The 12,941-nt window shown below is 43.5% G+C and overlaps 1 protein-coding gene across 1 annotated transcript; it reads right to left on the minus strand.

Annotated features, from left to right (window-relative positions):
- Window positions 1–11,544: 11,544 nt before the first annotated feature.
- LOC130284529 (hemoglobin subunit beta-2) lies at window positions 11,545–12,727 on the minus strand. The gene is made up of 3 exons (XM_056534959.1): window positions 12,568–12,727; window positions 12,247–12,469; window positions 11,545–11,821 (listed from the first exon to the last, which is right to left on the minus strand). Exons 1-3 carry the CDS (start codon window positions 12,657–12,659, stop codon window positions 11,693–11,695), a joined length of 444 nt encoding a protein of 147 aa, XP_056390934.1. The 5' UTR covers window positions 12,660–12,727; the 3' UTR covers window positions 11,545–11,692.
- Window positions 12,728–12,941: the final 214 nt, after the last annotated feature.

A 12,941-nucleotide genomic window follows, 5' to 3' on the forward strand; every position in this document is an offset into this window, starting at 1 on the left:
CATTCCTGGAATTTGCTATAAATGACAAAGAAATTAAGCTTTATCTCTTTGCTCAGCAGAAAGAGTTTTAGCTGGCTACCAATACCTTTGCACACCTCAGATAGTCTCTTTCAGAATTCTAATGAAGTTTCTAGGTATCCTGTCCTCCACCTCAGATACCATCCCTTGTGGCACATCAGACCGCTACTGAAAGAACTTTACCCAGTTTAAAAACAAATCAATTCTGTCAGTCAATAAAAAAAAAAAAAGTCTCTAGCCTGGTGGCAAGAAGTCATAAATACTATGGACCTAGAAGAACCCTTGTACCACAGACGCCGTAGGATCAGGGTGGGATGCCCACCTCTTAGACAAGACAGTAGCGGGACAATGGACAAAAACTTGGAAAAAATGTATCTCTTTAACACACAAATTGAGAACAATTTACTACTCTCTCTGACCATTTGCAGTCTTTTCTACACAAAGCAGTGAAGGTGAGGAAGGACAATATTGCCTGTGTATAGTACATAACAAACAAAGAGAAACAAGATCAAGAATCATTCTCTCAGAAGTAGGGAAGATCTTCACATGGGCAGAGACAAGCATTACAAAGTTTATGGCAGTCCAAATCAAGGGAGTCCAGAATACTCTGGTGCAACAACTCAGTTGAGGACTGTCAACATTGGTAGAATGATCACTCAATCCAGTAATCTTTATTCAACTAACCAAGATGTCGGGTCAGCCGGCAATTAGACAGAACACCAAACTGGAGGCAGTCCAGTGATGATAGATGCAAAGTTAATTCCCTGTAGCTTTCCACTGGCATATATCTTTCTTCCACCTTTGGTGATACCAAGGGTATTGATGAAGATCAGGCAGGACCAAGCCTTGGTTATAGCTTTCATTAATGGAACTCTCTAATAAACATATAATTATCAGGCAGGCAGATAAGGGGGGTTGTGCTGGACACTAAACTCTACGAATCTCTTATAATGCAACAATTAAGCGACAGTACTACATACTTACCACTCACCTCCAACCCCATGAAACGTACCATTGAACAGCTTGACCTTTTGCTGCAGGATGGAGTTGCTTTGGGAATCATAAGCATGAAACAAAAAGAGTACCTGTTACCTCAATTACCCAAATGTGCAATATTCCATGGATTCCCTAAGATACATAAAGACATCTTCCCTCCGCCACTCCAACCAATTGTTGCGGGTATAGACTCTTCCCTAGAAAGAATCGGTGCTTAGCTAGACCATCTACTTCAGCCACTTGTCACCCGCACATTGGGATATATTCAAGATACCAAAACACTGTTACAAGCTGTGGATCACATGTCCTGGAACGATGATAGTAAATGGATGTCTTGTGATGTCACAGCTCTTTACACTTGCATACCACACAATAGGGCCATCGAAGCTGTACAATACCACATGACAAAATACAGCAATTATTCCACAACCTTGATACAGTAAACACTGGAAGTCTTAACTTTTGTACTTACAAATAATTTTTTCTCATTTAATGAAAGATTTTTTCTTCAAAAAGTAGGATGCCCAATGGTTGCTAAATTCTCACCCTCATTGGCTAACCTATACATGTCCCACTGGGAGGAGGTCTGTCTGTATTCGGCCGTCAATCCCCATCGCCAGTCGCCTTGTGTGGACAGGCAGCCAGGAGGAGGCACATTCATTTCATTTTTTTGACTATTTAAATTGCAACAACTTTAATTTACAATTTGTATGCAATTTGGAAAACAATTCCATACATTTTTTGGATGTCACACTGACTGGTGACAAAATAACCAAAACCATCCACACCAGTTCTTACCGTAAACCTACTTCAGGGAACGCCATTCTCCATGCTCAAAGCTGTCACACCTCACACACCATAAAAAATCTGCCAATAGGAGAATACATAAGGGCCAAACGGGCATCCTCCACAGTAAAATTCGACAACAAAGTGCACGTGAAATCAACAAGCGACTGACAGTACGTGGATATCCACCGGCAATTTTACACCAAGCCAAGGCTATAGCAGATGGAAAAGCCAGAGAACAATATCTCTATGGTTCCCCCCAAAAAATAAATACTAAAAAGGAACCATGTTCCAAGTCATCTTCAAACATCATAACCCTCTCTACGGCCTATTCAGTGGACTTTAACAATATCAGACAGATCATTCAAAAGCACAAACCCATACTACATCAAGACCCCACTACGGCGAATCTACTACAACAGGGCATCAGATTTGTGGCCAAACGGGCCAAATCACTAAGGGACAAATTATCACCCAGTGAGTATCGAGGGGTAGACACCAACACCACCTGGCTATCTACGACAGGATTTTTAAAATGTGGACAACCACAAGGCTCCACGTGCAAATTTGTCACCAACACACATACTTTTGCATCCTCTGTTGCAATTCTCATCATCTAGTATATCTTGCCACATGCAATCTCTGTGCACTACAGTATGTAGGGTGCACAACGAGAAAACTCAAACTAAGAGTTGCTGAGCACATGAGAGGTTTGTCATCTTCTTGATGGCACCATCAGAAATTCATCTGGTCTTACCAAACATGTTAGAGACACACATTTGGGGGATCAATCCTGTATCTCCATTACAAGGATAGAAAAGGTCCATCAGCCCCGACGAGGGGGTGATTGGAGCAGTTTGGTGTTTGGAGGCATATTGGATTTTATCCTTGGACTGCCGTGTACCTAACGGTTTGAACTATCGAAACGATCTAATGTATATATACTAATCACTTCCTACTTTCTATTCATAGATATGTTAGTCCTGCACACCCCATGCATACATAGTTATACTTTTCTATTGCACACAAGTACTTCTTTTTCAGCTACTGGTATTTTTTTTGCATTTTTTATATTGGGTTTGTAATCCCCATATATGCACTTTGGCAACTGTATTCCTTTAATCTGGTTATCTATTAAGGGCCATGGCAGTGTTTGTCCGCATGTTTCACTTGATTTGGTATCTTAGGTATTACCGTAATACGTGGAATAATTTGTGTATATTTAGCATACATCTCTATCTCAGTCTTCGGTGGTCAAATGCACATTGAAACTGTTTCGTGCACAGTATAGCATTGCTCATTACTGTTATTATTTAATTTGAATGTTTAACTATGTTAGACCATGTATTTGATTTATGTTGCTAGTGGTTACCGCAGCCCTTAGCACATATTATGTTGTATATCACTATTGGTCCTTTTCATCAGTGAGCCGGGTTTGTCCGGATATGTCGTCACATGCTGGAAATTCCAGCCCGGAATTTTGCGGGCTTTACCAGGTGTAGTTATTCATTCAGTCCCATTACCAGTGTGTATATAAACCATGTTTTAACAGTTTTCTATAGCCATGATTAAGAGCTCGTCTGTAGCTTGAAACGCGTTGGTGCACTGTTTTTAGGCGCTTGGACCCCCCCCCCTTTTTTTCTCCCCCCTTTTTGGTTTGTGTCTAATTTTGATCTTTTTAATATGAGCAAGTAAAAGCTACGTTTTATCCTCTCGTTATCCTGTGAGCTGGATCCCTGTTCTTCACATGGTTCTATACTACAGGAAGCGGCCCGTATTCATCCAAGCTCCAGGTGCTCCTACCCAGCCCAAGTCTCTGCAAATTACTACAAGTGGATGGTGAGCTGAGCATTTTCTTTTCTTTGTTGATGTACATATAGCTTTCATCCCCTCTAGGTGAAAAGATCCTGGTTTTCTCTACTCATGAACATATCAAGGGATATACTGAAAACTGCCCAAATGCAGAACCTAGTGTCTCAGGACACGTAGCTCTGTCACAAGCTGAGAGCATACAACCTGACAACTTGAAAGCCAACGGTTTTTCTGACAGTCTTGGACACGCTTTCAATGCAAGAAGGGAAGCAACTAATAAATTGTATACTCACATTAGGAACGTTTTCCTGGAATGGTTGTCCTCAAGAAATGGGAACCCTACCAATCCTTCTGTTCCACAGATTCTTGAGTACAATACAGATTTGAAAAAGGATCTACTTACACTATCAAGGGTCAGATATCTGTAATGTCTGCCTTTAACACAAAAGATTGTTCAAATTTCTGGAAATATAGGAGTTTGTAAGAAGCATTTCTAGATTAAGGGCTAGAATTACTAGTGACTGCGTGCTGCAATATTGGTGTGTACTGCTGATGTTTCACACAAAAACTTTTTTAAGCGTACTGGAGCGCATTGTGCTCCCCTCATAAATGCATACCACATACGTACATCTAAGTGGGGTACAATTTTGTTCCTGTTAAAGTCTCGGGGGCCTAGACACTATTAAAGGCCAGGCATAAGCACTGACTGGCTGGTGTTGCACACAAGAACTTTTTTAAGCATACTGTAGCACATTGTCCTCCCCATAGCCCAGTGGGGTTTCTATGCTATTGAGACAATTGTATCTTCATCCCTTTGAACCGTTAAAGGAGCAAGGGAAGATTATTTTCTTTAAAAAAAACAGGTTTACTACTTTACTCCTTGAGGACAGTTTACTAATTTCTGCATTTTTGTACTTCTCTTTTTAGGCATAGCTCTTTTATTGTTCCCACTACAAACCCATAATGAGGGCTTGTTCTTTGCATGGCCAATTGTACTTTGTAATGACACCAAATGTACAGCGAAACAAAAAAAATTATGTTTTTACACAGTGCACTTTATAGTAAAAATTACATTCTCTTTATTCTGAGCTATTGGCAGCATTTTACCTTAGATGCCATGATTAGCATTGATTACAGCGTTTAAAGAGTTAACAGGTTAAATGGGGTCATTTACTGTGTATAAGAATGGACTAAGGTTGTGTTCACACATTCAGATTTTTAGTTGCAATTTTTTAATACAAAGCCAAGAACAGATTTGGAAAGAGGAAAAGTGTGGAGTTTTATCAAGACCCGTGCAGAGGAAAAGTAAAGCAGTCATCTATAGCAACAAATTCAGATTGATTCTTTAAGCTTTCAAACAGGCCTCTAAAAATATGATATATTTGTTGCTATGAGCAACTGCTTCACTCTTATGCAAAGGTTTTGATAAATCACCCCCTCAGTCTTTCCCTCAGTCCGTCACATCTAGTGACGCTCAAAGTGGTTGTATTGCAACTTGCGAAATAATACAACCGAGGCCTGGCGGTCTCTCAGAGTACAAATCTGACTTTTTTGCAGGTCACAAGTCGAATGTAACTTTGCCAACAATGTCCGCAGTGCAAGTTATGCACCTGTGATCTTTTGCAATTTGACAATTTTTTTAAACTCAGATCACCACTGTAACAGAGTGGCTTGACCGCAAATTGCAGACAAAATTGCCCAGCTATTTTGATCATGTGACCTAGATGCAATTCATTGTTGCATGACCCATGATGCATCTAGCCTAACAGTTATAATTATGTGGTAGGCAACTGGGGTGGCTGGGCCAAGCACTAAGGCAATAAAGACCACAGATTCATGGTTACAGAAACTACTTCAACTTTACTCAGGAACTTGCAGTATAAACAGAAACCGTTCTATATTTAATGCAATGTTCGCTAAGGAATGCTTACAGAATCACAGTTGTTTCTAGGCACCATGGGACTTGAAGTCCTTGCTGACTAGCTTCTAATTTGGCTGAAATATAATTTAGCCTGAGCTTTGTAGCTTTAATAAGACTTAGGAGCTAACAAACACTGACTTTGCTCTTCACTTATAAATCCTGTATTAGGGCTTACCGCCAGGGCAGGCTGAAATGGACTGGAGTTGCCGAAGGCTCTCTCCAAAGTAGAGGTCTGAAGATGACCTCCACTCTCCCCTCACTCCCTGAACTTACTAGCTCCTTCCTGTCTACCCAGACCTTGGGGGAGCAGGGAAGAAGCCCTGATTGGCTGAAGCAATCCCCTTAGCATCCTCTTGCACAGATAAGTTAATTATTAAGACCTGAGCATAAGAGTGCATTTGACAATACATACGGCAATGCAATAAATATACAATGATATACATATATAACCCTGAGTAGTGGGCCCAGAGCAGACACGTTAGGAGACACCCACCTGACAGGTCAGGAAGACAGGTATGTTCTGCCCCGGGACACCACAATTATATTAAAAGTTATATATGAAAAACAACCATCAACCACTAGGTGCAAGAAGCAGGACAAATACACTGCTCAAAAAAATAAAGATAACACATCTCAGATCTGAATGAATAAAGAAATTGTATGAAATAGTTGAATGTGCTGACAACAAAATCACACAAATGATCTATGGAAATCAAATGTATCAACCCATGGAGGTCTGGATATGGAGTCACACTCAAACTCCAAGTGGAAAACCACACTACAGGCTGATCCAACTTTGATGTAATGTCCTTAAAACAAGTCAAAATGAGGCTCAGTAGTGTGTGTGGCCCCCATGTGCCTGTATGACCTCCCTACAATGCCTGGGCATGATCCTGATGAGGTGGACAGTCTGTGGTGCAACGTGGCATTGGTCGATAGAGTGAGACATGATGTCCCAGATTTGCTCCATTGGATTCTGGTCTGGGGAACGGGCGGGCCAGTCCATAGCATCAATGCCTTTCTTTTGCAGGAACTGCTGACACACTCCAGCCACATGGTCTAGCATTGACTTGCATTAGGAGGAACCCAGGGCCAACCGCACCAGCATATGGTCTCACAAGGGGTCTATGGATCTCATCTCATTACCTAATGGCAGGTTACCTCTGGCAAGCACATGGAAGGCTGTGCGCCCCCCAAAGTAATGCCACCCCACATCATTACTGACCCACCACCAAACCGGTCATGCTGGAGGATTTTGCAGGCAGCAAAACGTTCTCCACGGCGTCTCCAGACTCTGTAATGTGCTCAGTGTGAACCTGCTTTCATCTGAGAAGAGCACAGGTGCCAGTGGCAAATTTGCCAATCTTGGGGTTCTCTGGCAAATGCCAAATGTTCTGCATGGTGTTGGGCTGTAAGCACAACCCCCACCTGTGGATGTCGGGCCCTGTTTCTGCCTGTTTGAGTGGACACATGCACATTTTATGGCCTGCTGGAGGTCATTTTGCAAGGCTCTGTCAGTGCTCCTCCTGCTTCTTCTTGCACAAAGGCAGAGGTAGCGGTCCTGCTGCTGGGTTTTTGCCCTCCTATGCCTATCTCCTGGTAACGTCTCCTTGCTCTGGACACTACGCTGATAAACACAGCAAACATTGATGTGCCATCCTGGATGAGCTGCACTACCCGAGCCACTTGTCTGTGGTCACCTCCTGCAGAACCACTCCTTTATTGGGGGTGTCTTGCTAATTGCCTATAATTTCCACCTGTTGTCGGTTCCATTTGCACAACAGCATGTGAAATTGATTGTCAATCAGTGTTGCTTCCTGAGTGGACAGTGGGATTTTACAGAAGTGTCATTGACTTGGATTTACATTGTATTGTTTGTGTTCCCTTTATTTTTTTGAGCAGTGTATAATTTATTATAGCGTATAATTTTTTTTAGCAGTGTAGTTTAAAGAGCTTTTTACACAGAAAAATACTGAATATCCCCATGTCCAACATTTTATACTGACCCCTCATATGGGAACATGGAAGACCTCACTTTGTGTTGCTATAATGACCAACACCAAGAGTAAACATGAATGACCAACATCAAAGTTAAATGGGACGTGTCATCACTTTAATGCTGCCTTAACCACTACTCATCAGGCTCCCCGCCCCACTAGCTTTGATCTCTCCCTATACTCAAATAAGCAAAGGTCTATCAATCAAAACTTGTGGGGCAAGGAGAAGCTATTAAGGGCTACTTGTCTATCAGGTGCCCCTCACATATAATGCTCCCATCATGCGCCCCTCACATATAATGCCCCCTTCATGCACCCCTCACATATAATGCTCCCATCATGCGCCCCTCACATATAATGCCCCCTTCATGCACCCCTCACATATAATGCCCCCATCATGCGCCCCTCACATATAATGCTCCCATCATGCGCCCCTCATATATAATGCTCCCATCATGCACCCCTCATATATAATGCCCCCTTCATGCACCCCTCACATATAATGCTCCCATCATGCACCCCTCACATATAATGCTCCCATCATGCGCCCCTCACATATAATGCCCCCATCATGCACCCCTCACAAATAATGCTCCCATCATGCGCCCCTCATATATAATGCCCCCATCATGCGCCCCTCATATATAATGCCCCCATCATGCGCCCCTCACATATAATGCTCCCATCATGCGCCCCTCATATATAATGCCCCCGTCATGCGCCCCTCATATATAATGCCCCCGTCAAGCGCCCCTCATATATAATGCCCTCATCATGCGCCACTCACATATAAGGCCCCCATTATGTGCCCCTCACATATAATGCCCCCATCATGCGCCCCTCACATATAATGCTCCCATCATTTGCCCCTCACATATAATGCCCCCATTATGCGCCCCTCACATATAATGCCCCCATCAAGCGCCCCTCACATATAATGCCACCATCATGCGCCCCTCACATATAATGCCCCCATCATGTGCCCCTCATATATAATGCTCCCTGTGCTGTGCACCTCACATACAATTCCCCCATCATGCGCCCCTCATATATAATGCCCTCATCATGCACCCTTTGCATATAATGCCCCCATTATGCACACCTCATATAAAATACCACTCACATATAATGCCCTCTGTGCTGTGCCCCTCACATATAATGCTCCTGTCATGTGCCCCTCACATATAATGCCCCCTCTCTTGTCCCCTCAGGGGGCATTATATGTGAGGAGCACAGCACAGGGGGACCCACCTGTCATGTGCTCTTCACATATAATGCCCCTGTGCTTAGCCCCTCACATTAAATATTTCCTTTTCTCTGCCCCCCCCCCCCCCCCCCACTCAAATAAGCAAAGGTCTATCAATCAAAACTTGTGGGGCAAGGAGAAGCTATTAAGGGCTACTTGTCTATCAGGTGCCCCTCACATATAATGCTCCCATCATGCGCCCCTCACATATAATGCCCCCTTCATGCACCCCTCACATATAATGCTCCCATCATGCACCCCTCATATATAATGCCCCCTTCATGCACCCCTCACATATAATGCTCCCATCATGCACCCCTCACATATAATGCTCCCATCATGCGCCCCTCACATATAATGCCCCCATCATGCACCCCTCACAAATAATGCTCCCATCATGCGCCCCTCATATATAATGCCCCCATCATGCGCCCCTCATATATAATGCTCCCATCATGCGCCCCTCACATATAATGCTCCCATCATGCGCCCCTCATATATAATGCCCCCGTCATGCGCCCCTCATATATAATGCCCCCATCATGCGCCCCTCACATATAATGCTCCCATCATGCGCCCCTCATATATAATGCCCCCATCATGCGCCCCTCATATATAATGCCCCCTTCATGCGCCCCTCACATATAATGCTCCCATCATGCGCCCCTCATATATAATGCCCCCGTCATGCGCCCCTCACATATAATGCTCCCATCATGCACCCCTCATATATAATGCCCCCTTCATGCGCCCCTCACATATAATGCTCCCATCATATATAATGCCCCCGTCATGCGCCCCTCATATATAATGCCCCCATCATGCGCCCCTCACATATAATGCTCCCATCATGCACCCCTCATATATAATGCCCCCATCATGCGCCCCTCACATATAATGCTCCCATCATGCGCCCCTCATATATAATGCCCCCATCATGCGCCCCTCACATATAATGCTCCCATCATTTGCCCCTCACATATAATGCCCCCATTATGCGCCCCTCACATATAATGCCCCCATCAAGCGCCCCTCACATATAATGCCACCATCATGCGCCCCTCACATATAATGCCCCCATCATGTGCCCCTCATATATAATGCTCCCTGTGCTGTGCACCTCACATACAATTCCCCCATCATGCGCCCCTCATATATAATGCCCTCATCATGCACCCTTTGCATATAATGCCCCCATTATGCACACCTCATATAAAATACCACTCACATATAATGCCCTCTGTGCTGTGCCCCTCACATATAATGCTCCTGTCATGTGCCCCTCACATATAATGCCCCCTCTCTTGTCCCCTCAGGGGGCATTATATGTGAGGAGCACAGCACAGGGGGACCCACCTGTCATGTGCTCTTCACATATAATGCCCCTGTGCTTAGCCCCTCACATTAAATATTTCCTTTTCTCTGCCCCCCCCCCCCCCCCAAGTTTTTAATTACCCCTCCTCCTCCTGTACGATATAGTGCCCCCTGGGACCTGAGCATACTCGTCTTACTTACAGTATGCGAGCCGCGCCAGGCTGCTGTGGATCGCGTCCCTGCGGCTCACACACTGTGTACTCACATCATGTGAGGAAGATTAGTGAATGGAGAAGTGGGAGCTTCCGCTCCACCATGCTAGAGTACGGGGGTCCCCCCTTGTTATGCAACTGTGCAGTGGGCCGCAAAATTTTGTTCCACGGGCTGTGAGATTGAGACCCCTGCCCTACAGGTATGAACCCTATCTTCTATAGGCCACACAAAAGCCAATCTATATACATTGACTTAAACCTTTTAAGTTATACACTTAAATAACATGGTGGTTGTATTATTCACAAAATGTTCCTTAAAGGGTTACTCTGGCCCTAATACATCTTATCCCCTATCGAAAGCATAGGGGATAAGATGTCTGATTGCGGGGGTTCTGCTGCTGGGGACCCCGCAATCTGTCATTCAGCACCCACCTTTGCAAGCAGCGCTGGAGGCTCCGAGTGTGCAGCGTGACGACCATTGGGCCGGCGTATCGTGATGTCACGTTTCCCCTCCTGTGATGTGACGTCATGCCCCTCCCATAGACTTGCACAGCACAGGGAGTATTATATGTGAGGAGGCCACACCTGTCATGTGCTTTCGGAGCCTCCAGCGCTGCGGAGAGCTCGCAAAGGTGGTTGCTGAATGACAGATTGCGGGGGTCCCGAGCGGCGGGACCCCCACGATCAGACATCTTATCCCCTATCCTTTGGTTAGGGGATAAGGTGTATTAGGGCCGGAGTACCCCTTTAAGAAATGTGAACCCTACCAATCCTTCCATTCAACAGAAATGTGTTGTGTAATGCACAACTGGTCTAAAGAGATAGATGACCTATGTAGCACAAGTGTTTTTGTTTTTTTTGTTTTTTTTTTGCAGATTGTGAATGTGTCCACATAATGTGGCTTGCTTATTTGGTTAAAGGAGTTATCCAGGATTAGAAAAAACATAGCTACATTCTTCTAGAAAAATCACCACTCTTTTCCTCAATTTGTGTGTGGTATTGCTGCTCAGTGAATGAGTTGCAATACCACACACAACCTGAGGACAAGTGTGGCACTGTTTTTGGATTATTAAACTTTTTAAACAGTTGTTCTATATTCAGAATATATTCTACTTGGGTACCCTTTCTATTTATAATATATTGAACCTTTTTTGTAATTCTTGCCAAAATGATTTCTATTAAACCCCCAATGCAGATTGTAATATAAGACTCTATATGTATGAGTAAAGAGAGGAGTCACAGTATGGGAACATTATTGATTTTATTTGGAGCTAATTTCAATAGCTACATTATGAAAACTGAAAATTACATGTACAAGCTTGCTGGTTGATGTAGCGCCTGGTGGTAAACTTGTAGCTTGAGACTCCTGTGAAGTGTTCGTAATGGTGATTCAGTGGTAGCCTCTGCCAAGGGCATTAGCCACTGCGCAGAATGCCTTCTCAAAGCCAGCCTGTACCTCAGGGGTGAATTCTTCATGAAAGTGGTGGGCCATAACAATAACCACCACACCTCCAAAACGCTGGAATAGAAAAAAATGGAATGTGTTACAATGGTCATAAACAGTATAATATAGAAGTTGGACAACATTAATTTTATATAAAATGAAATCATTTTAAAAGACCACCTCTTTGAGTAGACCACCCTTTTATCCAGATCAGACTTTTTTTTAAACAGATTTCACTTACATCCCATATTACACATCCTTGCCATCATCTTTAAGAGGACCACCTCCATAGAAAACCAATTTGTAATACAGTTTTGGGTGGTCCCCTCAGAGAGACTTTAGATCAATGATATTACAATGGAATGAATGTATGGCCATAGTATTGTAAACTTACTAAATGTAATCATTGTTATTATTAAATCGTATTTATTAACATAATATATAAAGAGCAATATTCTGTCTGTTATACAGTGTAGAAAATAAAGATATTTAATAATTACCACAAAGTTGGCGGGATCCACATGCAGTTTTTCAGAGTGGTACTGGCTCAGTTTGGCATAGTGCCCCTTGAGATTGTCCAGGTGCTTCAAAGCTTCTCCAATTGAGCGCAGTACCTTATCGCCATGAGCTAAGACCTTGGCATTGTGGATGATGGCATCAGCGGAGCCGAGGTTGCCAAAGGTACTGAAGTATCTTTGAGTCCAGGGGTACACAATAAGGAGTCTATGGAGAGACATCACATAAGAGTTAAGGGCAGTCATAGGAAATGTAACACATGTAAAAATATTCATTTATGTCCATTTCTGATGGCTGTTATTTACCTGGCAAGAGCTTCTCCTCCAATCTGTTTGGTGTCTACTTTGCCCCAGATGGCATTGATGCACTTGACCTCCTGATCTGACAAGTGAACCATGATGAAGGCTTGGGCTTGAGTTTCGGTGCAGAACTGCTGAACTTCTGAGGAAAGAACCTGGTGCTTTTGCTCCCTCTGTCTCTGACTTTAAATACAACTGAAACAACCCATCCCTCGCCTGTCCCTTTCAGCTATTGGCTGCCAGGAACTTATCTTCATAGCCTCCTCCTCTACAGTTGCACCCAACCCAACCCATATGTTGAATTAACTCCAAATTATATTATTGAAATATGTTTTTTAGGGTTACAATTAAATTCCTAAAAATGTAGTTATATATCCTGC

Source organism: Hyla sarda, chromosome 8, assembly GCF_029499605.1.
Source record: "Hyla sarda isolate aHylSar1 chromosome 8, aHylSar1.hap1, whole genome shotgun sequence".
Taxonomy (NCBI): domain Eukaryota; kingdom Metazoa; phylum Chordata; class Amphibia; order Anura; family Hylidae; genus Hyla; species Hyla sarda.

Excerpts from the sequence above, each read along its gene's own strand:
- LOC130284529 (XM_056534959.1), bottom strand. The coding sequence starts at position 12,659 with ATGGTTCACTTGTCAGATCAGGAGGTCAAGTGCATCAATGCCATCTGG. Across the intron at positions 12,470-12,567 it reads GGAGGAGAAGCTCTTGCCAG|ACTCCTTATTGTGTACCCCT; the intron begins GTAAATAACAGC and ends GTCTCTCCATAG. Across the intron at positions 11,822-12,246 it reads TGGATCCCGCCAACTTTGTG|CGTTTTGGAGGTGTGGTGGT; the intron begins GTAATTATTAAA and ends TTTCTATTCCAG.